Genomic DNA, 26,790 nt, shown 5'->3' on the forward strand with positions numbered 1-26,790 from the left:
ATCTGGCAGGGGCCTTCTTATTGCCTCATGTGGAGGAGGACCTCCCGTGGTGTGGCAGTGCAAGTGTCCCCGCTCAGCTCGCTCTCCTGCTTTATTTTATTTTATTTTTAGATGTTGATGGACCTTTATTTTATTCATTTATTTATATGTGGTGCTGAGAATTGAACCCAGTGACTCTCACATGCTAGGCAAGCGCTCTACCACTGAGCCCCAACCCCGGTTCTCCTTTTTCAAAAGCCACTAATGCCATTGTGGGGGCTCCACCCTCATGACCTCAGCTAATCCTCAGTATTTCCCCAAAGCACCACTTCCATAAGAATTTAGGAATTACATTTCCAACACATTAAAACTTGAGCAACACATTCAAACCATAACAGTGAACAATGGAGGCCTCTTTGATGAGATGACATTTGAGAAGAGCCCTGAGTGAAGTGGGAACAGGCTTCTGGATACTGAGGGAAAAGAGGCCCAGGCTGAGGGATCCTGGTAGAAGATTACATTGCACAGGGCTGAGGACAGGAACCAAGAATGTGGTGGATAAAGCAAGATAAAGATGAGGTACAGTGGGGGAGGAATCTTGTAAACGCAATGAGCCATAATAAGGACTGTAATGTATTTTGTTCTGAGATAGAAAGTTTCTAGAGGATTTTGAGCGATGATGTGATCTGACTTGTATTTTAGAAGACTGTTCTGGGTCGGAGGGCAAGGATGGAAATGGGAAAAAAAGGATTTTTTTTTATAATCCTGGTTAGGATTATAATCAGGATTAACACACCAACTACCAACTGCAGGCTGGTTAGGGGGCTCTGCAGTTGGTAGTTGGTGGGCGATGTTGCTGGCTGGAACTGGGGTGGGAGAGTGGAGGCAGGGAGAAGTGGTAGGATGTTAATTTACTTAGTAAACACAGCACTAGGGGCTGGGATTGTAGCTCAGTGGTAGAGCTCTTGCCTTATAAGCATGAGGCACTGGGTTCAGTCCTCAGCACCACATAAAAATAAATAAAAGACATTGTGTCCATCTACAAATAAAAATTTAAAAAAATAAATAAATACAGCACTTATATGTTAGGCACTACTCGAGCGGCTTTATAAATATCAGCTCGTTTCATTCTCATAACAATCCTCTGAGGTGGACTTCCAAGGTTGAGTCCTCAGGATTGTGGATTGTTTGGATGTAGTTTATGAGGGTGGGGAGGACAAGGAATCAATGATGATTTCTGTTTGGGGCCTGAAATTCCTGAAGAATGAAGTGGCCCTCTGCCAAGAAGGGGAGACTGGATGTGGAGCATTTTGGGGTGGAGGCCCTAGAATCAGGAGTTCAAGTGTCGGACCTGTTGAGTTTTGTGAATCCCATTAGCTGTCAAAGTGGTGTGCCAAGAAGGCATTGAATATAGGAGCCTCAAATCAGAGGGGAGTCAGGACTGGAGACACATTACAGAAGATCTCCAAGCATTCAGAAAAAGTACCAATTTGATGTCTGATTTTGCTGCTAACCTAGCCTGAAAGGACATGAAGCAGTCTTTTCCCTTGGATATCATTGGCTTTGGTATCAGATCTGCATTTGAATATGGCGCCATCATTTCCTAGTTAAGTAATCTTATCTATGTGTCTTACTCTAGCTTCAGTTTCTTTATCTGTACAATAGGTTAACAGTACTTATCCAATAGCTTTAAGACAAATCGAAATAACATGTTACACAGAACAGTGCTTGGACACAGAAAGCACCTGATAAATATTTCTTATTTTCCAGTTCCTGAGGTGTAGTTAGTTGCATTCAACTCAAACTAACAGAACACAACCTTCCCTTCTCATGTGAAACAAGGATGAATGTATAGTCTACTCATACTTTTTGGGGTTGCCTACTTAATGACAAGCTCCAAAAAAAGAATTTCAAGCTGGGAGTGGTGTGTGTGGGTGAGGGGAGTGCCTGTAGTCCCAACTACTTGGGAGGCTGAGGCCTCAGGGTCACTTGATGCCAGAGGGTCACTTGGGGCCAGAGGGTCACTTGAGCCAAGGAATTTGAGGCCAACCTGGGCAACATAGTAAGACTCTGTCTCAATAAATAAATAATAAGGACTAAAGGTTTATCTCAGGAGTAGAGTGCTTGCTGGGCATGCATGAAGTCCTGGATTTGATCCCCAACATTGTAAAAATTAGAAAAAGGATTTCAAGTCCATCTCCTATAAAAATAATGACCTTATAAAAGAAAGGACTTTAGTGAGGTTTTTAAAGGGCATGGGGTTCTGAGTAATAAAAGATTACTCATGCAAAAGCAGAGTGAAGTATAGGTAGAAGCACTGAGCAACAAATCCTTGGATTGGTCATGGGTAACTTACATCAAAGCCTGAGTAAATCTACTGGAACCATGGCAGTAACCCCTGGGAGGAAACTGCACTTCGCCAGGGAGGGGCTATTTAAGTCAAAGGGAATTACCTCATTAATTCCCGTCGATCCTGGTGGAGCCTTGCTATAGGGGCACTTCTGGGGTGCCCCTATACTTAATCCTATTTCTGTTTTCTGTAGTCATTGCTGGACTATCACAGAAAGGACTCATTCATGATTTGGATTTTATCTCACAGAGTAAATATTTGAGCACCTACTATGTGCTATGTACTTTATTAGGGAAACAGATAAATTGGTGATGGAGTTCTTGTCCTCGTGTCCTTTATGATCTAAGAGAAAACAGTATGTGTGACATGTGCTGTAACAGAGCATCATAGTGCTACAGATAACGTGATTTCAGCTTTGCAGAGGATAAGGTCATATAGAGGTCACCTCTGAACTGAGCTGTTAAAATGACAGTTTGGGAAAAGACTTCCCAAAAGTCAGCATACCACAAGCACAGTCGTGGGACATGGCACTTAGGAGAAAAGGCATAATTTGATCAATAGTCTAGTGTGTTTGGTGATGATGAAAAGAAAGTGGCCACCGGTTTAGAGTGTGTTTTTTCCCTAACTCTTCTCCAGCTCCAAACAAGAATATTTTAAAACTCTAACCACTTTTTATGTCTAATTAGGTCCCTTAGTAAGTCCTAGAGCCAAAAGAAAACTTTAAAATACTAGAATTTTCTTTCCTTATTAGGATTAGATATGACAGTTATTTTCTGAGGGAGTCCTAAATGTGGCCCTGTGACATCAGGTGTCTTGTGGTGGAGGCTGAGGGTGTGCCACAGCCCGTCCCCATCACTGTCCTTGCTCACAGGTTGCTGAGTAGAATGCTGTTCAGTGTGTGACCTTCCCCCAGCCTTTCTGGTTACCATGAGAAGGTTCTCGGTTTCTTTTCCAGGGATCTCCATGTAATCTCCTTTTGAAAGCATAAACAGTTCACATTCCAGGAAGTCTGTAGTACTGAGTATTTTCTATCCTGAGGAAAGAAGGAAGCCTGTTCCAGGGCGGATGTCTTCTTGGAGACTGTGCAATGCCGTATTTCTCCCTGGCTCCCTATATATTTTTCAGGGTTTCTCTATTTCACCCATCTCTCATGGGTGAAAGAGTCCCTAAATTCCTTGCAACTGCTCATTTGGGGCAGTCATTCTTTCCATCCTCCATCACTTCCCAGGCCAGATTTCCTTAGCTTTTTCTTCTGTATTTTGTTTATGTTTAATTTGTTATTCTGGCTGTGGCTTGCAGTCATGAAGATGAGGAAGACAGTAACACAACAGCAGTCCTAAGCTCTTTCCATGTGTTAACTTCCTTTGCAACCTTATGAGTCAGGTGCTACTTTATCTTCATTTTATATTGAAGAAACCAGGACATGGAAAGTGAAGCAGTTCTCCTGAGATCATGTGGAGAAGAAAGATCATGTTCTTTCTAGATTTCAAGGTTGGAGGACTTTTCCCACAAGAGCTATATCTTATTCATCTCTGAATCCTCAATTCAAAACATAGTTAAGCAAATAGTCCATCCATGTAGGAATTAGTGCAAAGGGCTAGGCCACCCACTTAACACACCATTGGGTCATTTGGGTTAAAAAAAAAAGAAGCAAACACACAAAATTCAGAGTAAATCAAATGCTGTACTTGTGAAGATAGTGAGTTGGAAATATCTGAGGCTGATTTTATGAATTCTTTTTTTTTTAAATGTTCGTTTTGTAGTTGTAGTTGGACACAATACCTTTATTTTATTTATTTATTTTTATGTGGTACTGAGGATCGAACCCAGGGCCTTGCATGTGCTAGGCACGTGCTCTACCACTGAGCCACAACCCCAGCCGATTTTATGAATTCTTATAGAACTTTTTAAAAAATAAAATTTAAATATCTATTCTTTCTGACTGCAGAAGACTTTTTCACTAACTAGCAGCAGGGATCCGACTTTGAATAATCGTCCTCTTTTCTGAAACAAAGCAGATTAACCAGATTAACAATTGTCCTTTTTTCCCCCCTTAATTAAAGCTTGTGCTGCTGGAGTTGCTGATGTTTTCTTCTGAAGGATTATATTAATGATAGTGATTTAAAGGATGATAGCAACAAAACTGTTATTGTGCTCTAATTTCAAAGTTGGCTCAAATAAAATTAGACATAGGGACTAGGGGGCTGGGGATATAGCTCAGTTGGCAGAATTCTTGCCTCACATGCAAAAGGCTATGGGTTCAGTCCCCAGTAACAAACAACAAAAAACACCACCAGCTCTTTATTTGACTGCTCTTTTGTTTCAGAATTATTTATTTCTGCACTAATCTTCTTTCCTTCTCCTAATTTTGAATTTGGATTGTTCTTGCTTATATAGTTCCTTGAGATGTACCATTATGTTGTATATTTGAAAAAAAAAAAGTTTTTAAAATGTGGGCACTTAGAAGTCCCTCAGGGTTTTTTTGTGATTGAAGTTATTTTCCTTTTTTTTTTTTTTTTTGAGGCAGGGAGTACCAGGGATTGAACTTGGGGGCACTCGACCACTAGGCCACATCTTCAACCCTGTTTTTGTATTGAATTTAGAGACAGGCTGTCACTGAGTTGCTTAGTGCCTCACTTTTGCTGAGGCTGGCCTTGAACTTGTGATCTTCCTGCCTCAGCCTCCTGAATGGCAGGGATTACAGGAGTGTGCCATCATACCTGACTGAAGTTATATCCTTTTGCTCTTAGTATAGGATTCTTTTAGGCTTTTCTTTCTTTCTTTTTTTTTTTTTTTTTTTTTATAGAGCTGATCCGGTGGTGATGGGTTCCCTCAGTTTTTGCTTGTCTTGGAAAATCTTTATTTTTCCTTAATTTCTGAAGGATAGATTTCTGATTTATTTTTGAGTTGGCAATTTGTTTTCTTTTGGGACTTTAGAAATATTATCCCATTGTAAGTTTCCTGAAGAGAAGTCTACTGTTAGTCCAATGGAGATTCACTTACAAGTGACTGGGTGCTTTTCTTTTGCTATTTTTAGAATTTGTCTTTTACTTTTGATAATTTGATTATAATAAGCCTTGGAGAGAATCTTTTTGGTCAAATATAGGAGGTCCTTTGTGTTTACTGAACCTGGATGTCCATATCTTTCTCAAAATTTGGAAAGTTTTCAACAATTATGTCATTGAATAGGTTTTCTATGTCTTTTCCCTTTTCTCTTCTCTCCCTGGAATACCCATGGTGTAAATGTTTGTTGACTTAATGGCATCCTGTAGGTCTTAAAGACTTTTTCAATTGTTATAATTTTTTTCCTCTTTTAATCTGACTTGATTATTTCAAAAGCCCTATCTTCAAGCTCAGAAATCTCTGTTTTACTATTGAGGCTCTCCACTAAATTTTTAAATTTCATTTATTGAGTTCTTAAGCTCTAAGATTTCTGATTGGTTTTTTTGTATGATCTCTGTCTCTTTGCTGAATTCTCATTCATATCATGCACTGTCTTTGTAATATCAATGAATTGACTGTTTTCACGTGTATCCCCTTGCATTTCCTTAAAAATCATTTGGAATTCTTTGTCAGACAATTTGTCTATTTCCATTTCTTTTGGAGTTTGTTGCTGGAGAGGTACTATTTTTTCTTTGGAAGTTTGTTGTTGTTTTGGAGGTGGTGTCTCACTGTATTGCCCAGGCTGATTTGGAACTCTTGGGTCAAGTGATTTCTCCTGCCATAGTCTCCTGAGTCACTGACACTACAGGCATATACCACCATGCCCTGCTTGAGGTGTTATGTTGCCTTGTTTTCTCCGTGCTTCTTGTGTCCCTACATTGGTATTTGCCCATCTGGCAAGTCACTTGTCTCTATCAGCTTTATGGAGTGGTCTTCATAGTAAAAGACTTTCTGGGGGAGATGTGTCCTACGTATAGATTGGATATGTTGTGTTGGCTGTAGTCTCAGGTGGGTGCTTGACTATCCATATAGATTCTTTAGCTATATTCAATGTTGGCAATGTCTGCAAGTGTCTCTGGCCTAAACTACAGAAATTGTGGAAATGCATCAACAGCTGGGATGCAGTGCCATTCAGTGGGGAAAATTTGCTGGCAGATCTGGTTACAGTGTGCCCAGCTGCTGGTATAGGGTACCTATCAGTTTCCATGTGTTGTATGAGGTGGGGCCACCCCACTGGGCAGAGTTAGGTGTGGTGCGTCATGCCTAGTAGTGAGGTCTAGGCTGCACTAGTGGGTCTATTTAGAAACCTGTCCGCATCTGAGATCTGCGTAGGTGACTTTGCAGGGCTTCTGGGGATCACCCTGCTCAAAGAGTCCTTCTGCTTCCTGTGGGAGAGTGAGGCTGAACCTCTGCTTCTCAGGGTCTCAGTGTGCTGAGCCACTGTGAAGGGCTGCTCAGCTTCATGGGGCATCATTCTCCAGACAGGATCTGTGCTTTCCTCTATCAAGTATCTAGGGGAACAACTAATCTGGGATTTTAAAAATAGAATTAGACTTAAAGAGAAATTGCAAAAACAATACAAAAATTCTCATACAGCCTTCGTATCCAGCTCCCTGGGTATTAATATCTCAGTAATCATAATACTGGTTATCAAAACCAGGAAATTTATATTGCAGCATTACTATAAAACTAATCTATGTACATACTAGAATTTTGCAAGTTCCCCAAAAATGTCCTCTTTCTGGTCCAGGATCCAGTGTGGAACTCCCATATTGCATTTAGTTGTCATATTTCCTTTCTCTCCTCTAATCTCTGATAGTTTCTCAAGTTTTCTTTGTTTTTCTTGTACTTGATAGAGTATTGTTAAAATTCTGTAGGAAATCCCTCGGTATGGATCTGTGTGTCACAGATAAGCCAAGGTTATATGTTTTTGCCAAGAGTAGCATAGAGGTTCAGAGTTACATTCTCTTGGCATATCATATTGGGGACATGCAGTGTTGCTGTGTCTTTTTATTGGTGATGTTAACTTTAATCTCTTGGTTAAGGTAGTGGCTGCCAGTCTTCCCCACTGTATAATTACTATTTTTCCCTGTGAAATTATCTTGTGGGGAGGTACTTTGAGATATTGTAAATATCCTGTTTCTCATCAGATTTTTTTTAAGAGAGAGAGAATTTTAATATTTTTTTATTTAGTTATTGGCAGACACAACATCTTTGTATGTGGTGCTGAGGATCGAACCCGGGCCGCACGCATGCCAGGCGAGCGCTCTACCGCTTGAGCCACATCCCCAGCCCTCTCATCAGATTTTTGCCCACTAATTTTAGCATTCATTCTCTGTTTCTTGCCTACAGTGGTCTTTACTGTAATGCTTGCATAATGATGATTTTGTTTCCATCATTTCTTCTTTGTATTCATTAGAATCCTATAAGGAAAAACAGCTCCCTTTCCCTCCATTTTTCTGTTCAATCATTTGTCAGTGTGAACTCATGAATATTTATGTTATCCTATGTATCTTAACCACATGATTATTTGTGTATTGATAATGATGGTCCCAGCCCTAGCCATCAGGAGCTCCTTTGGGTTGACTTCTGTGTCAGTTCAGTGTGTCACTATCATTTTTAAAGCACTTTCTTTCTGTCTAGTACCATAAAATGTTCCAAGTGCAACTTCGATTTTTCCTGCCCCAAACCTGGAACCAATCATTTCTCCAGGGAGTTTTGGTTCATATATTAGACAGTGGTATTTAGAAACTAAGATCCGAGCACCAGGTGTGCTTATTGCTACTAGGGTGTCATTGCTTTTAAGCCTTCTCAGAGGACAGAGCTAAGAAATAAGTGTGTGTGCCCTAAAATACACACACACAAACACATCTGTATTCATTTCTCAATCTCTCCCTATAAATTTATATTAAAAACCACAAGTTCATGGCTGCTCTCTCTGATTCCATTCCAGTTCTATGTGGTTCATTCTAGCCTTCCTTCTTTTTTTTAGAGAGAGAGAGTGAAAGAGGGAGAGAGAGAGACAGAGAATTTTAATATTTATTTTTTAGTTATTGGCGGACACAACATCTTTGTTTTGTATGTGGTGCTGAGGATCAAACCCGGGCCGCACGCATGCCAGGCGAGCGCGCTACCACTTGAGCCACATCCCCAGCCCTAGCCTTCCTTCTTATTTGTAACTTCTTTTTCTGTGAGAGAAAACACTGATTCTCATGATCCATGGTATATTTACTCATTTGTTCAGTTTTAATAAACATGAATCAGTAGTTTCAGAATTGCTAACTCATGTTCCCGAGAAACAAATTAACTACAGTGCAGCATCTTTTCTCTTGAACCTTGTACTGTGCAGTCAAAACAGACTGTTTCCAGAGTTATATGGTTAGTATTTTCTTCTCCAGCCCTTCAAGGGTAGTTATGTTACTCATTTGCACTGCAGTTCAGTTTGTTTGGTTCTGTTGTTGTTCCATTGACTGGTTGTAATTATTTGCATGTGTGAAACATGACCCATGGTTCTGTCATTAACCTGTCAACTCTTTGATGCTTTTAAGTGTGTTCTATTTATCTAGCATTTTTTCAGTAGGAGGGTCAGTCCAAATAACCTTATCTTTCTTATTACCATAAATGAAGAATTTCCTTCGAAAATCTTATTGTCTTCAAACATTAAGGAAAATAGGAGCTGGGTATAATGGTACACGCCTGTGATCCCATCTACTTGGGAATCTGAGGCAAGAGAGTGGAGAATTTGAAGTCAACTTCAGCAATTTAACAAGACCCTGTCTCGAATCAAAAATAAAACGGGCTGGGTATGTACCCTAGTGGTAGATCACTACTACATGTGATCCCCAGAATAACAAAAAACATATTAGTAAACTAAAAATACACGATAGACTTCACTTCTGAGCTTTATTTTTGAGAGGCTTTTTGGAGAATTAGCATACTCGAGCCTAACAAGAATAGTGAACTATTTTTTGCATTTATTTATCATCCAGTAGATAGCTATCATTTTTATTACTATGAATACCTAAGAGAGTAAAGAGGAGGCTTATCCTGTAAAATGTTAGCAATAGGCTCATGGTATCCATTGCCAAAATTGAAAGTTTTAATAGTAAAACCTTGAAAATCAGAAAATACAGTCGTGGTTAATTGACTTGAACTTGCAGTTCAGCAAAAACTAATCAGAAACTCATTTTTGGTTCAAATTTGGTGTAAACTTTTTCTAATATATGTTCATCTACCTTTCTGACACAATAAAGAGGTTGTCCATTCCACTTCTTACACAAATGTAAGTTCTGTCACCCAATGACATGTGTTTATCAGTGCATGATAATTGCAAAATATGGGGATATCACAGATGCTGAACAATTAGGAGGCTTATCCTGTAATATATTAGCAATAGGCTGTTAGCAGTAGGCTCATGGCACTTATTGCCATGAGAAAGTAATTATAACCCATTGGAAAGGAAATTATAATCCATCTACATGATGGAATATTATGCAGTCATATAGTGATAATTAATCAGCAATAGTAATCTGGAAATGATTTTGATAAAAAGTTGTAAGTGAAAAAAGTATGAATAGTATGATTATAACTAATAATACACATACAGAAAGATTGGAGGAAATCAACTAAATTGTTTTTAAATACCTATATTCTGTAGAAGGTTTTGTTACATTTAAACTTTTTAAAAAATTAATTACTTGGGCTGGGGATATAGCTCAGTTGGTAGAATGCTTGCCTTGCATGCACAGTGCCCTGGGTTCAATCCCCAGTACCACAAAACAAACAAATTAATTACTCTTTAAAAAGTGTCCTAAGGTGCCAAAAACAAACACTAGAGAAAAGCCTGCCTTTTTAACAAATGGCACTGGGAAAACTGGGTATCCATATGTAGAAGAATTAAATTAGACCCTTAGTTCTCACCCTGCACAAAAATCAACTCAACATGGATCAAAAACCTAGAAATTAGACCAGAAACTTTGCAACCCTAGAAGAACATGTAGGTCAACACTCCAGCACATTAGCACAGGCATCGGCTTTCTCAATAGACCCAGGAAAGCTCAGGAAGTAATGCCAAGAGTTAATAAATGGGATGCCAATCAAATTAAAAGGCTTCGGCAGAGCAAAGGAAACAATTGGGAATGTGAAGAGAAAACCTACAGAACGGGAGAAAATCTTTGCTAACTACTCATCTGACAGGATTAATATCTAGAAGATACAAAGAACTCAAATAACCCAATTAATAAATAGGCAAATGAATCAAACAGATACTTCTCAAAAGAAGAAATACAAATGGAAAATGTTCAACAGCATTAGCAATTAGAGAAACACAATCAAAACTACACTGAGATTTCATCTCACGCCAGTCAGAATGGCAATCATCAAGCATAAAATTAATAATAAATGCTGGAGAGGATGTGGAGAAAAAGAAACTCTTTTATACTGTTGCTCAGATTGTAAGTTGGTATAACCACTGTGGAAATCAGTATGGAGGTTCCTCAAAAGACTAGGCATGGAACCACCATATATGACCCAGCTCTGCCACTCCTTGTTCCGGAAGAATTGAAGTTATCGTACTCCAGTGACACATGCACACCCATGGTTACAGCAACACTATTCACAGTAGCAAACTATATAACCAGCTGTCTATCAACAGATGTATGGTTAAAGAAAATATGGTATATATACACAGTAAAGTTTTATTTCATCATAAAGAAGAATGAAATGTGTTTTGTAGGAACATGGATGGAACTAGAGACCATCATGTTAGGGAAATAAGTCAAACTCAGCAGGTTACAGGCTGTATGTTTTCTCTCATACGCAGAAGCTAGAGAGGATAAAAAAAAAAGTGGGGGTGGATCTCAAGAAAGTCAAAGGGAGATCTGTAGAGAAAAGGGATCAAGGTGGAGGGGAAGGAGGGAGGAGTAACGGGGAGTAATATTAGCCAAATTATATTGTGATATTGTGTGCATCTATGGATATATAACAAATCTCATCAGTATGTACAACTATATGCACAAATAAAAAAATGTGGAGAGCCATACGTGGTGGCACACACCTGTTATCCCAGTGGCTTGGAAGGCTGAACAAGGAGGATCACAAATTCAAGGCTAGCCTCCACAACTTAGTGAGGCTCTAAGCAACTTGGTGAGACTCTGTCTTAAAATTAAAAGTAAATGGGGCTGGGAATATGGCTCAGTAGTTAAGTGCCTCTGGGTTCAATCCCCAGTATCAAAAAAAAAAAAAGCGGGGGCAACATGGTCCTAGAGCAGTAGTTCTCAACCACAATATTTTTTGAAAATTCTCTTCTTATCTAAAATTAGGGTACTTTAAAGGTTGTTGCTGTAATGTCACTTTCAGTTTGATAAGCATTTTGAGTGAGGAATGGAATGGAAAGGGGACACTCTTGTGTCAAGTCTGACTAGAGGCGGCCTTTGGGGTGAGAACCCTAAATCCAGCACTTAGCATTGCCAGTAGGACTTACCTCAGTCTCCGCAGCTTTAAGTGGGAAACTTCAGGTTCCTACTACTTCTTATTATTATGAAGATTAAACAAAATAGTAAATGTGAACTACTTAGATCCAGGTCAAGCACATGACAGATGCTCAGTGTGTGAACTATTGCTATAGCTGTCGTCATCATCCTGTCACTCTCACTGCCACTCCCAAGGTGCCCATGGTCCGTCATGCTTTGGTAGCAGACATATGGAAATTTTCTGTACTAAAGTAAGACTTGGTTCTTCCAGCATAATATTAATATGATAGATCTTTCCTGCAATAATTTCTAAGTTAATTGTTATTATTTTTCCTTTTGACAAATGAATGAATGTTTGTGGGTAACTAACGCAGTTTCCTTTCCTCCATTTAATACAAAACATATAGTTAACAGTTTTGCCTTGGCCAGTTTAAACAAACCTAATCTAAATGTTTCAGTTTGGGAAAATGTTCATTTGTTGCTAGTCATGTCAGTAAGAAAAGTAATTGGGGAACATCTCTGCACAGTATAGAGGAGGTAATGTGTCTGCAGTGGTCCTCTGACCCAATTGCCCCATCAGGGAGAGAGAACTCACTGTCAGAGTGTTTCACGCTGGAGGATTGGTTGAACAACAGTAACCCAAGCACTAGGATAGGTCAGGGACCATGTGAGTGTTAAACTTCTTGGCATTCTGTTAACAGAACTAGAGTTATTTCTAGAACATTTTCTGTTTTCTGCATACAGTGAAAGTTAAAGAGATTTAAGTTTTTAAAGATACTGGAAATAAGTAAAGATTAAATGATTTCATAATACCCAGCACAGTATTGAGAAGTAAGCATTTTGTACAATAAATTGATGCCACAACCATGGAGGAAAGTTTTTTCAGTACTTGTCAGAATGAATGTGCATATTTTTTTACCTAGAGATTTTACTTAAGGAATGTATTTACTTATGGGGTATTCTACAAGCATGAAGATGGGTGAACAAAAATGGGTTTTGCAGCAATATTTATAATAGCAAAATAAATTTTTTGGAACACTCTTTTTAAATGTTCATCAGTAGGAAATAGTTAAATCATCATGTATTTATAATTTAAGTTATGATATACTTGTTTAGCTATTAAAAAGAATAAGACAGCTGGACACAATGGCACATGTCTGTAATCCAGCAACCTGGAAAGCTGAGACAGGAGGATCACAAGTTCAAGACCAGCCACAGCAACTTATCGACACCCTATTTCAAAATCAAAAGGGCTGGGGATGTTGCTCAGTGGTTAAGCACTCCTGGGTTCAATCACCAGTACCCACCCCCCCAAAAAAGGCAGATCTACATATTGAGATGAAAAGATGTTCATTTATATATAATACACACATGTATTAAACACAGGGTCTTGTGTATACACACTACCACTGAGCCATATCCCCATCCCGAAATACATGTATTTTTAAAGGGAAGGTTTTAGGTATTGTTATACTAGGTGTGAATAGAATAGAAACTTTCTAGGAAGACCCACAAGAAAAATTTGTGATAGTGACTACCTCTGGGGAGTGACAGTAATGACTAGGGGTAAGTGGAAATTAACTTTTGTTTAATTTTTTATTTTTCCCCTCAATCTGAACATCTGCTTTTATTATAAGGGAAAGAAATTTGAAAAGGACAAATATCTGACTAAAATCTTGGCATCTATTTTACATTTACCCATGATTACAGATGTTGAAAGGTTTTTTTGTTTCGTTTTTGTTTTTTAGTTGGACAGATGCCTTTATTTTATTTATTTTTTTTATGCGGTGCCGAGGATCGAACCCAGTGCCCCACACGTGCTGGGCAAGCGTTCTACGCTGAGCCACAACCCCAGCCCCTGTTTGTTTCGTTTTTTAATGATGTTTTTAATTGTACAGAGTACCATATAATTCAATACATGTATACAGTGTATACTGAGGAGCTCAAAGGCACAAACATGAAGTGCTGAGAGAGAGATGGAAATGCTAATTACCCAGATGCTGGATTTTGTTTCAACTCTTACTTGCTGCCTAATCAGGGACAGTGAGTAAAAACTCATGATTTGAGAAGTAAACCATGCCTGTCATTTTCTACTCTATTTAAGAATGAACCTCCCACCACCCCCAGGAAAGGTCTGCATACAGAGGCCAGTGATTCCTGCTTCTTCAAGCTAATAGAGATTCACAAGAGAAATGTAGATTAAAAGCCTTTGAAAGTCGTACATCTCTAGGCACATCTGAGGAGTCACGCATTGAAAGGAAACATAGTTTTATAGTTCAGTGGTTTAAGAGTCAAACTGCTTGGTAAGAAGAGACAGATTTCCATTTCTAGAAAGATCACTTTGAGCAGAGACTTGTCTACAGAAGCATTTCTTAGAATAGCTGAGCTTGATTTGTAGACTGAGCACATCACTTTGGCTTTGAGAGTCAAGTCAAGGGGGTGGTGCCAGGGATACCAATAGCTACCTGAGTTACCCAGTGCTTTGCAGATTCAATTATGTTTAAAACCTCAGAATTATGTACAGGCAATGAAACTGTAGCACATGAAAGGGTCCTCCATTCCATTAGAAGACATTCCGGGAGCCTTAAATGAAATTGCTTAGTATTTAAAAAAAGAAAAGACTAAATTGAACTCATGTAAAGTTAGGTTTGGGTAGTGAGCAATGGAAAAGCTATTTAAAAGTACAAGAAGGCAATATTGCAGTCCTACTCTTGAGAGTGAGAAGCCCAGAGTTTATTATCCTGATGGTCTCACCTGCTGAAGTCCTGGGCAGGTTCCTTCACTTCCCTGAATATACTCCCTTGTTGGTGAAGAAAAGGGTGACAGGTGAGAGAGGACATTGAAAGCATTTAACATAATAGTTCTTGGCACTTAATAAGTACTCAGTAAATGTTAACTAATGTTAAACTAATGTTTAAGTGAGACATCTAAAACAAGCCAGTGGTGTCTGAAATTAAACTTGGAATATAAAAGAAAAAGGTGTTTTAATTTGGTTTTATTGTTTTGTGTTTTGTAATTCATTGTTTAAAAAAATAGAAATAAGTTTCTTATGTGACTCTCAAGTGAGGCCATGTGTGCTGAATCTGTGGAACCAAGAAAGACAATTAATTATATAGCACTTGAAAATAAAGAGAACTGCTGAAGATGTGACCATTACAAAGAGAGGCTCATTAAGCAGCTAGCCAACCATTTCAACATTATGATCACCATCCCACCTCCTTAAAGCCATTTCTAACCATCCCAGTACATGGTGATCTCTCCCCAAGAACCCATAAAGCTCACTGACCCCCATCTGGCCTCAGAAGATCACTGAGGCAGTTACTTGGCTTGTCCAAGGCTCTCTGTAGGGCATCCTGCAGAGCCCTCTGCAGTGGGGTCAGTCTGAGCCTTCAGGAGGCCAGAGTTCATGTCTTACTAAGGGAATCTTCTTTCAGAGGACCCCCTGCAACACTAGAGAATAAGTGGGTGGAATGGAAAAGAAGCAAGTACCTCAGTCAGCACTCCCTCAGAATTATGTTGCAAAAAACAAAACAAAAATGTTCTTGGGGAAGGAATGGCCAAAATCTTAACAGATACAACAAGGAATTTCAAATAGTGACAGTGTTGTTGCACTCTTGGTGCACACTGGTAATCCCAGAATCTCGGAAGCCTGAAACAGAGGCTTACAATTTTGAGGCCAGTCTCAGCAATTTATGCCCTAAGCAATTTAGCAAGATCCTGTCTTGAATAATAAAAAGGGGTGGGGATGTGACTCAGTGGTTAAGCACCCCTGGGTTCAATCCCTGGTACCAAAACAACAACAACAACAAAATAGTACCAGTGTTGAGTGGAAGTAAGAAATGCAGGCAGAGGTGATTTGCCTGAACCCAGCCAAGCGGGTGGATTGGAGAAATAAAGGACTCTTAAAACTGAAGGTGTATCTGTCATTACTTCATATTAAATACTGAGGCTTTCTCTTAAGGTGAGGATGTTTGCTGAGTTTCTAAATATGCAGAATAATAATGATAACATTTAAGATCCCTTTCTCCTGGACCTGTTGCTTCTAGTCGATAAGGTGGTCTTGGCCCTAGACAGTCATTGATGGTGGAGGTGGGGTGTGTCCTGCTTTGGTGCTACAGAACAAATGGATTGTGGGTGGGAAGGCAGCTTCTCATCCGGAACTCCTTATGGAATGGAAAGTGCAAAGAGATGCTTGAGAAATGAAAGGCAGGCATGCTGGCAGACTTCCTCCCCACCTCCGAATCGGCTCTGAAGGTCTCCTCTGTTGCAGGCATCAGAAGTTGAGCGGCAACTCTCCATGCAGGTCCACGCCCTCAGAGAAGACTTTCGAGAGAAAAACTCGTCAACCAACCAGCACATCATCCGGCTGGAGAGCCTGCAGGCCGAGGTGAGCCTGCTGGCAGCCGCGCATGGAGGGAAGCGCTTTTCTCTTGGAAGCTCTGCACCAGAGTCTTTGGATAAGGAGCGTCTGAGCTGGGAAACAAAAGCCTGCTCTCTAGAAAAGGGACTAACAGTCTCTGAAGAGAGACGTTTCTCTGAGAAACTGAGGAGCACTTGATGCTTGCTCCTCTGTTGTCTGGAAGAATAAAGGTGCTGAGAGTTGCTGAGGGTGTTGAAACCATGGGTGACCTACATATTACTGAGTGTGTCAATCCCTCCAAAAATACCCTTGCCAGCTCCACATAAAAGCTGGGGAGGGCATCCTCCCTTTCTCCACTCCTCCTAAGTCCAGTTCAGTCCACCTTAGTAGGGTCTGCTATTATTCCTGTCTGTAAAGTGAAAATAATAGAAGTTTCTGTGTCAGGACTTTTGGGAAGATTTGCTAGTTGAGTACATAGAAAGCACTTTGTATGGTCCCAGGACACAATAATGTCACTGAAAGCACAAGAGAGGCCAGGCATGATGGCCAGGGTCTGTGACCCTGAGTGGGTCACGGGAGAAGAAAGCCACACTACAGGAGCAGTACTGTGATCATCCAGCCCAGGGGTAAGGAGAGGATGAGGGTCACTTCAGCCGGAGCAGGGACTTGCCCAGGGGAGGCTTCTACCCAGTCTGTTCCAAGGACCCCTGATCCCCTTTGGCTAAGTCAGACTTTGGGGGATAGTCTAGAGCCAGACAGAACGAGCACCCTCCACTGGGGCCAAGGAATCAGCCATTGTGGGGCCTGAGAAACCTCATCGGCTCCTTCTCTGCTTCATAAATGACCTGAGGATGTTTTTCCTAAAGCCTGTCAATATCTTCTCTTTTCTTCTGCCTCCCATCCCCTTCCTTCCTCCTTTCCCTTGGCTTTCCTACTGGTATTGAGCAGCAGGTTCTTGAAGTAAGTAGAGTTTGTACCGGTGGGGTTTGGCATGCCTGTCTGTGACTGTGCGTGTGCATGATTTGCCATTCAGTTGCCCTGGCTGGGCTCTGGCTCCTTCCAGTTGCCCGTCTTCCTCTTTCCCCTACTCACTCATTCACTTTTTCTAAACCCTCAGGAACAGGGTCATTCCCAGGAATGTTTATTGCCAGATTTGGTCATGTGTTTCAGGGTGTGTAGGGTGGAGTGAGGGAGTTGGCAGCATAGTGCCAGTTCCTTACTTCATCCAGTGACACTACCACTGGAAGACACGCTGTGAAATTGTTCATTTCAAATGTATTACTTCATGTAACTCTGCACTTCTAAGAGTCTGTTGTATACCAGAATCACGTTACCTCGTTACTCCACCACTCCACTGAGGGAAACTTGGGAAACAAAGATGATCCATGGGAAGGAGAACTTGAAGGTCAGAGGGTATTTAAATGAAAATGAGCTAGAGGGAGAATTCCCTTCATACTGGTCACTATGTTCCACTGTCAGGAATAGTGGTTCCATTCATGAAAGAGGCTTGCTCCTTTTGGTCTTTTACCCAGGTGCACACTTGAGAGACAGTATTTCTTTGTTACCTGCCATCTGATCTCTCTGGACAAAGGCCACATACCTCCTTTCCCCAGGACAGAATCCTCTGATTGATTGGTGGCCCTGTGAGCAGAACTCTAGTGCAGAGAGTGAGAACAGCTAAGAAGCAGTGGGGAAAGGGTTCTCAAGATCCGAAGCCATTTCAAAGTCTCAACCTGAAAAGGTCCTGAGGCTGGTCCCCAGAACTTGCCCAAGTAAGAGCCTTAAAAGCATGATTCTCCAGACCACGTAAGGAGTATTACAGATGTGCAGCTGAATACGAAACCAGCCTAACAGGGAGCTAATAAATGGGAGGAGCTGAGGGGTCAGAGACCTGCAGGACCCCAAAAGTTCCCCCAAAGCCAGTACTGCTTGAGAAGATGAGAGGGCTTTCCGGAGCCCCTGAGCAGAGTGGTGTTCTGGTGAGGTATTGCTGGCCTTGGGAGCATTGGCTTAGCTTTTCTTCCTGCAGACCTAGAGGCCAGAGAGGACTAGACATCTCTTTCCTCTGCTTTCTCCTTGACATTGAGGAGGTAGACATACCTTTCTACAAGAACATGCTTGTAGGAGACTGGGTACTCAGTGGGTGAATTAAGTCAGCCTTTTTCACAAAAGGAGAGTTTGCTTCTATTTACAAATTACTCGGTCAGGTAAAAGGTGCTCTGAGTAATCAGTTACCCACAGTCCCTCTCCTGTCCTTTCTGGGCACGGGCTGATGTAGGCATCACTTTGCCTTCTGCACCTGCTCTTTCCTCTGTTAACTCAGCACCCCAGGTCTGAGCTGTGACTTCTAGTGCCCAAGGAGCCAACTGTGGGATGAGGATAGAAGAGAGCCAGCAGTTGTGACCACACAGTGGCTTCAAAAGCTGACCTGGGCATTCTCTCATGCTCGTGTCTTGAGAGGGAAGAATAGTTCAGAAGATCAGGCTCTCCCCACCACCTCTGAGGCCGGGCCTTTTCTGTCTTATCTCTGGAATTTCCAGAGCACTAACCATCCCTTCCTCTGCCTGGCAGCCCACATTCCAGCCCTCACGGCTGACTCCCACCCTCACCAGAGGTTTTCTAGAGGGGAGGGGCTTTCTCTTCAACCCAGGATTTCATCACTCTTCTCTCTGAGGTGGTGGCCCACTGAGTCCTAGGGCACAGCACTGAGAGACACGTGCCTTTGTCACTGGGGCTAGTCCCTCTTCTTACGTGCCAGGTGTAACTCCACACCACCCCTCTGGCTTTTCACCTTTTCAGATCAAGATGCTGTCAGATCGGAAACGAGAGCTGGAGCATCGTCTCAGTGCCACCTTAGAGGAAAATGACCTGCTACAAGGGACTGTGGAGGAGCTACAGGACCGGGTGCTGATCCTGGAGAGGCAGGGCCATGACAAAGACCTGCAGGTACTGGGCAGAGAGGTTGTCTTTGGGGGACCAGGGCCAGATAGTAGGAGCAGTTAGTCAGAAAAAAAGGGGTTGGTGGGAGCAAGTGACACAGGTTTCACTGAGGACCTGTTGTAATTCCCCGGGACACTCACTAACTAGCCCATGGCCAGAGAAGTGCACCGTAGGTCATCTTTCCCATGTGTTCTGAGCCACTGGCCCCTGGACAGTTTCATGCAGTTCTTTCTGGGCTATTAACATGGCTGGAACACTGGGAGTGTCATTCTGGCCTCTCTGCGTCTGTGAAAACTGCTAGATTTCAGAGGAAGCCTGTGGCTATCTGTCCTCAGCCCACAGGGCTGTCTGTCCTCAGCCCACGGGGCTCTCTGCAGCTGCCTTTCTAGTGGGGGATTTAGTTGGCTGGCACAGAACAGAAACCAAGAAGCTGCCCACCAAACACAGCAAGACATAATTCTGTTTCTGCCAGTTGCAGGAAAGGCACAGCCTGACCCATTTGTGAGTCTAATGAGTCTTTTTTTTTTTAACCTTCCTAAAGAAAATGGTTCCATAGCCATATTTGTCCTTATTTGGGAACTACTACCAGGTCTCAGATGAATCCCCAAGCTTGTCAAGAAACAACCCCAAACAAAACAAAATAAAACTTTGACAAGAAACAACCCCCAAAACAAAAGTGCATTTATTCCTAGCCTCTCCAGAGGCAGGGTGTACATATGCTACCAAGGTGCTTTGCTGGGCTGGCCTGGGACTGGAGACGAGGGTGCTCACTGCCCTTGGGGCTCCTTGAGCCTGGCAGGAAGCACACTGGATTGCAGCAGTGTTTGCACAGAGGTAGCTGGCCAGGTGATGCTTGAGCACCTCAGGGATCCCTGCCCTAAGCCCAGGCCGTGGAGTTCCCACTGGGCTCACGGTTAGGCTGTTTGGAAGCCTATGTCTTGCGCTAATATCATCTATCAGCTGCCACCTGAATGCTGAGCCTCTTTGAGAGACAGTTAATCAGCAGTTTTTATCCTCTGGGTTTTTATATCTTTGGCTGGTAACTTTTCATGTAGTAGGACCCAGTAGACATTGAGTAGAAACTGAGGCTGCAGCACAAGGCCCTGGATTCCATTCTCAGCCCTTAAAAAAAAAAAAAAATTAAAAAATGGTGCTAACCAAAGCCTCAGGGCAGTTTTCTAAATGGAAAGAAGTGTCTCATTTTTCAAGGTTGATGGTGATAGTAGCAGTGAACACTGCCTGTCTGCAGGGACAGAGGCCTTCACGCGCGTCGTAAAGCTGAAGCTTAGAGAAAACAAATCATCCAGAGTTATATACTAAATCCTTGGTAGAATCGAGACTAGAACGCTTCTACCTGGTTGACCTCTTGCTTACCTGCCCCTAAAGATATCATTTGACCATCATTTGTTATCCCGTTAAGCACTGCTGAGGGCTATTGAGATGGAACATGGAGAGGAAAAGGGAAAAAAGCACAGAAAAAGAGAAAAATGGTGCCTTCCTAGAGAGACTTTTAGTCTAGCATGAATTCATAAGAGAGAAGTCCTTATTTCAAATCTGTATCTGGGAACCTGGAGATGGGGTGAAAGGGCCAGGACGAGTATGGACCCCCAGGTACTACTGGTACAATGGGCTGTGTGTCCTGTAGCAGCAAGAATAACAGGTCAGACCACAGGCACATCCTCACCATCTGCCTGTCCACTCTCTTCTGACTAGACTGTAGAGTGAGAGCTAGGACAAGTCAGGCAGTTCCCACTTTGGAAGATCCACATTTCCAGCTAAATTCTTATCTTTCCTGTTTATGAAAAACTCTTCCTAAGCTGCAGCAGTAGTTACAAGTACCCTCCACAGAGTCCCGTCTGTTCCTGAAATGACCTGCCCTGACAAAGGAGTAGAAATTCCATTTTACTTGGGTAACATGAAGTTGTCCTAAGCCAGATTTGAGCCAGTGGCCTTGGAATGCGTTTAATCCCATGATCTTAAACCCTCAGTCAAGGGGGAGCAGAACACTGAGCAGGCAAGGTAATGGGCCTGCCTCTACCAGGGGAGTCGCCTTTTGATCTCTTTCACTATGGGATTAGGGGTCCTGCTGTCAAAAACAGATTTTTAAGCTACTGACCTGATACAACTGAGTACCGAGTTTATATCAAGCATTTTGCTAAGCTCTTAATACCCAGTAAAGAAAATCTGAATTGTTCCTCTAAGGACAACTTAGCTGCCCTGTTTCGTAGATGTGCATGGGGTCTAACCCCAGCATGGTGGGTTTCACTAGCAGAGCATCCACCCTCAATCACTGCAGGTGACCTAGGAGGCAGGTGACCAGGGGCCATGTGCCCTAAGGTACATCATGTTACCTCACACTGAAGTCAGAGAGGAAAGTGCCCCCACTTCTGCTCACTTGAGAATTGTGAGCATAACTTTGTATAAACACAAAGCATTTAATGTCATCCCTGTTTATACCTAGAAATATACTTGGTGTCATCTTCATTGCACAGAAGATGATACTTATTATTTTAGAGAGTTCTCACAGTTAATGGACTCTTCCCTGGTGTGGTTTGGCTTTTCTACACATATCTGCCCAGCTGGTTGAATGAATCTCTGACCAGAGAACCAGACCTTTCTTGATCTTTTGTTCTTTTGCTGTTATAACTAATTAAGCACCTTTGAGGGTTCATGAGTAATTGAACTAATTTTGTCCAGTGCATAAGAACCGCATTTGTCTGTGCAGAACTTCTCCTGCTGAGATGTACATGGAGTTGTCTAGAAAATAATTGTAAAGCATTTTGCCAGCTTAGTATGCTGTTTGTAACTGTGCCAAATGCTTCCTAGGAATGCCTACACACACACACACACACACACCAGTAATCCTGATTGTTTTCTTGCTGAATTTCTTCAGAACCAGAGCTGGAGGAGTCCCCATGGTGAGCAGGTATTGCTAGTCCATGGGAACCAGGTAGAGCAGGCCTGCCAGTTCCTTTTTCCTCCTCTGAGCAGCCAGGCTCCAAACCCTTCTAGTTGGGGCTCATTTAGGCCACTGGTTCTATTGACCAACCATTTCCTGTCACTAATGGGTGAAGGTGAGGCTCCCAGGGCATCTAAAGTACTAGCTACAGGCCTGGGAGTTTGCTCCCTCCTTGAGAGCCAGAGCTCTGAGTTGCTGCTGGTGCCCCCCCCAGTCTGCCTCTCTGAGGAGCCACAAGATGACTTGGCCAAGAGTCTGGAAAGCCCAGTGGAGCCACATCCCTAAGGCCTTTTTTATTTAGAGACAAGGTCTCCCTAAGTTGCCTAGGGCCTTTCTGAGTTGCTGAGGCTGGCCTTGAGCTTGGGACCCTCCAGTCTCAGCCTTCCAAATCACTGGGATTACAGGTGTGCAGACCACTCCCAGCCCCCTTCTCCTTTTAATGGAACAAAGATGGCCCCGGGAAGTTCTTCTCCCAGTCCCCAGAAAAACATCTTTTAAGGTATGGGGAAGTGCAGTCCATGAATCTGTGAATGTGACAAGTACAAAACACTGTCCCTGTGCCTGGCCACTAGCACACTGGCGAGGACTCTGCAGCTAGGGTCTGCTGTGTGAGGAGTGCACAGGGAAGAGGGCAGCACTTAGCAGTGATGACTGGGTGGTCCCTCCTGTGCAGGAGGGGTGACCTTTCACCAGAGCATGGTACCCTGGGTGGACTCCATGAAGAATGCGGAGGGGCCAGAGGAGTGGTGGTGAGAGCAAGGAGGAGCCTTGCCAGAAGCTGTGGACCCTGCATGGCTGTCCCTCCCTTCATCTGGTGACCCTTCCTTTCTCTGAGCCTCAGTTTCATTGTTAGGAACGCGAGATGCTTGGGTTCATTGATATCTGGGGCCTTGTCAGCTCTAAAAAATGTAGGCTTACGGGAAAATCTCTGAACTGTTTTATAAATCAATAAACAATCTATGGGAAATGTCAGAGGCTATATATATCTAATATTTGGCTTGCAAAATGGAAGCTATTTGAAAAGCTCTTGAAAAGTAACATCTCTACATAATTATTAACCCTCTACAGTCTTCAGAAAGGACAAGAAAATCCAGGCACAAGGGGGCACACCTATAAATCCAGCTACTTGGGAGACGGAGGCAGGAGTATCATAAGTTCAAGGCCAACCTTGGGCCTTCAAGACCCTGTCTCGAAAAAATAAAGAAGATTAAAGATGTAGCTCAGTGGTAGAGCACTTGCCTAGCATGCACAAGGCCCTGAGTTCAATCCCCAGTGCAACAAAAAGAAAGAAAAGGACCAGGAAAGAGCAAACAGCTTACTGTATAGGATGCAGGACTAATGTTAGACAGGCTAAGGTGACAGACATTTCTGCCCATAAGTGTTAGTTAGAACTGAAACTATGGGACTTTGTCTTCAGAGATCCTTAAGACAGACTTAAGGAACTGCTCATCTGTTGGAGGCAAGCAAGGAAAGTGTGTGGAAAGTGAGAGCCCTGACTGGGAGTCTTGAGTCCAGCTGTACCTCACAGTGGTATTGGGAAAGCCTCTCCTCACCTGTGGCTCAATCCCTCATACGGGAATGAGGCAGATTGGCCCTCTGCCCTAGGGCCTCTTTTAAATGGTTAGGTGTGACACTGAAAACAGGAAGACACTGTTTTTTCCCATGGGGTGAAGCTTTTGGCATCACTACCTACATGTTATTCCAAATCCCACCCTGCTCCTGTCCGAGCTACCTTTATTCTCCTTAATTTTTTCATGAAAACATATCATTCATATAGTAAGGTATACAAATCCTTAAGTAGATAGTCAAGTGAATTTTTACAAACATGTACGTTTGATAACCCCCTCCCCACATCTGGGTCAAGATAGAAAATATTGCTAGCGTGGTGGCACATGACTATAATCCCAGCAGCTCTGGAGGCTGAGATAGGAAGATTGCAAGTTCAGAGCCAGCCTCAGCAAGAACCTGTCTCTAAATAAAATACAAAATAGGGCTGGGATGTGGCTCAGTGATTGAGTGCCCCTGAGTTCAATCCCTGGTACCACCCCACAAAAAAAAGATAGAATTTTTTTCCCCTGAATTTTTATGTTATCAGCTCCCCACAAGCAATACCCTGCCCCTTCCTCAAAAGCCAGCCTCTTGCTCAAGTTCAATCTATCTCAGTGAAGTTTTTAATAGAAACTTTTTTTAAAATATCTTTTAGTTGTCAATGGACCTTTATTTTATTTATTTATGTGTGGTATTGAGAAACGAACCCAGTGCCTCACACATGCTAGGCAGGCACTCTACCATTGATCCACCACTCCAGCCCCCTAATGGAAGCTTTTTAATGACAGAATTTTACATTATGTACTTTTTATGTCTGGCTTTTGCACAAGCATTTCTACAAAATTTAGCCATGTTGTGGTCTGTGGTAGCAGCCTGTTCCTTTTTATTGTATATGGTTTTCCAACATATGAACATACCATAATTTATCCATTCTGTTTTTACTAGCATTTGGATATTCTCCAAGTCATGACTGTTGTGATATCCTGTGTCTGTCTCTTCTCCTCATTTTATATTTGGGGGTGCGCAACCAAGAGTGGAGTTGCTGGATCATAAAGACCACCAAACACTTTTCCAAAGTGTGTATACGTTTTCCACTCCCACCAGCAGTGACAGTTCTTATTATTCCACACCTTCATCAACATTTGGTATTTTTTTATTTTAATGTGGTACTAAGGATTGAACCCAGTGCCTCACCCGTGCTAAACAAGTGCTCTGCCACTGAGCCACAACCCCAGCCCCAAAATGGCATCTTACTTGGGAGGTGTGTTTGAATCTTTCATTATGGAGGGTTCCGCAGACCCAGCCTAGGAGCAGTGTGTTGAAGCTCGTGTGTTCTACCGCCGGCTCTGACAGCCAGCAGCCCCAACTGGGCTGCTCCCGCTTCATGATGTCACTCCTTTTTTATTGCTTGGAAATTAGTCCCAGGATTTCAATAAGTGTAGTTGTAAATAAAAGATACTTCAATGGAACACTTATTCTGTTTTGCAGAGTGAAGTGTTATCTGATCCTAGAATCAAGAATAAAGCCAATGAAGATCTTTAAACTATAAATTATAATTTTTGTACTTTGAAGATACTTTTTTCACTGAAAAAATATATGTGGTTTGATCCTCAGCACCACGTAAAAAAAAAAATGAGTGAAATATCCAACTATAAAATAAATATCAAAAAAAATATATGTACACACACACATAAAACCCCAATACTATATATCTTTAAATATTAACAGTATGTCCTTATCATAAAAAATCCAATGAATGTTCAAATTTCCAATTGTCCTATAAATGTGATAATTTTTTATATTTTTTGTTTGAACCAAGATACAAACTAAAACAGGCTTATACATTGCATTTGGTTGATTTGCCGCCTGAAATTTCTAGTTTCCTCTTTTTTCTTCATTGAGGAAATGGAGCTCTTTGTCTTGGGGAGTTTCCCAGCTCTGGGTTTGGCTGGTGGCCTCCCGGTGCAGTCTGCTCCACTCCTCATACCTCTGTGTTTTTCTGTGGGTTGGTTCTAGAAGTGTGCAGGCTCAGACACTTCTTGCTGCTGGTTTGGTTGGGATGAGCCTTTCTAGCTTCTGCTCTCTCTCCTTGAAAGCTGCACCAAAGCCAGCTGGAGCTGCAGGAGGTGCGGCTCTCCTACCGACAGCTGCAGGTGAAAGTGGAGGAGCTCACTGAGGAGAGGAGTCTACAGAGCTCTGCGGCCACCAGCGCGTCCCTCCTGTCGGAGATCGAGCAGAGCATGGAGGCCGAGGAGCTGGAGCAGGAGAGAGAGCAGGTGCTGACTTCCCTGTTGCCAGCATGCGAGGTGGTCCCAAGTTCTCGGGTCCATCGTCCTCCCAACACTCTGCTGTCGCTTGGTGAGGGCCCCTAGGCCTGCAGGCTGGGGCAGTATGAGGTGGGCCCTAACTGAATTCTGTCCCCAGGCCTCTAGTTCCCACATACCTGTCCATCGAGGCCTTGAGCAGAGTTTCCAGAGGACAGTGTCAGAGGCAGAGACACACCTGTTTGGTCTCGCCACGTACTCTGAGGAAATGCTGTTGACTAAGGTTCAACCTTACTCCATCCAGTTGGCTGCTTTTCATGTGTTTCATCCTCCTACAGTCTCTCATTCCCCTGTCACTTCCTGACTCCAACTAAGGACTGATTATAAAATAAAGAAGTGGCAAAAAAGAGAGCAGGACAGGTGAGAGTTGGCAGGCTGGGTAGGTATAGTGGGCCTAAAATGAGTTTTTCTTGGTACAGATGATTTTAGAAAACAAAACCAAAATCTTTTCTCCTAGAACTGGTGTCCTTTGGGTTCAGATAGTAGACAAAGATGGCGAGGATTCTCTGGAGTCCATAGTCAAGAATATTTCTTTGTGACACAGCTAAGACTGCAGCTCTGGGAGGCCTACTGCCAGGTTCGCTATCTGTGCTCACACCTTCGAGGAAATGACAGCGCTGACTCGGCTGTGTCCACGGACTCCTCCATGGACGAGTCTTCAGAAACCTCGTCTGCCAAGGATGTGCCAGCTGGCAGCTTGCGCACTGCCCTCAATGAGCTCAAGAGGCTGATACAGAGCATCGTGGATGGCATGGAGCCCACGGTAAGAGGAGAGAGCAGGGGTGGGCCTAATGCAGCAGGTGATGTCAACCACAGGACCAAAGTCTATCTAGTCTATGTCAGAATTCCTTCCCCTTATTTATGTCTGAGAACACTGAGTACCTATGATCAGGCAGAGGGGGCCAAGTGCAAGGGAA

General features: G+C 42.5%; 1 protein-coding gene across 3 annotated transcripts in view; it reads left to right on the forward strand.

Annotated features, from left to right (window-relative positions):
• The window catches only part of Bicdl1 (BICD family like cargo adaptor 1), a 94,323-nt gene that overhangs the window by 51,560 nt on the left and 15,973 nt on the right, over positions 1 to 26,790 (forward strand). For 2 of the 3 annotated variants that reach the window (XM_027923413.2, XM_027923415.2), the window contains exons 3-6: positions 16,013 to 16,129; positions 18,902 to 19,048; positions 25,646 to 25,825; positions 26,418 to 26,636. In XM_027923413.2, coding sequence (XP_027779214.2) covers positions 16,013 to 16,129; positions 18,902 to 19,048; positions 25,646 to 25,825; positions 26,418 to 26,636 — 663 coding nt within the window. The remainder of the gene's footprint in view (positions 1 to 16,012; positions 16,130 to 18,901; positions 19,049 to 25,645; positions 25,826 to 26,417; positions 26,637 to 26,790) is intronic. The other variant, XM_071617074.1, reaches the window with a different exon arrangement.

Source organism: Marmota flaviventris, chromosome 1, assembly GCF_047511675.1.
Source record: "Marmota flaviventris isolate mMarFla1 chromosome 1, mMarFla1.hap1, whole genome shotgun sequence".
Taxonomy (NCBI): domain Eukaryota; kingdom Metazoa; phylum Chordata; class Mammalia; order Rodentia; family Sciuridae; genus Marmota; species Marmota flaviventris.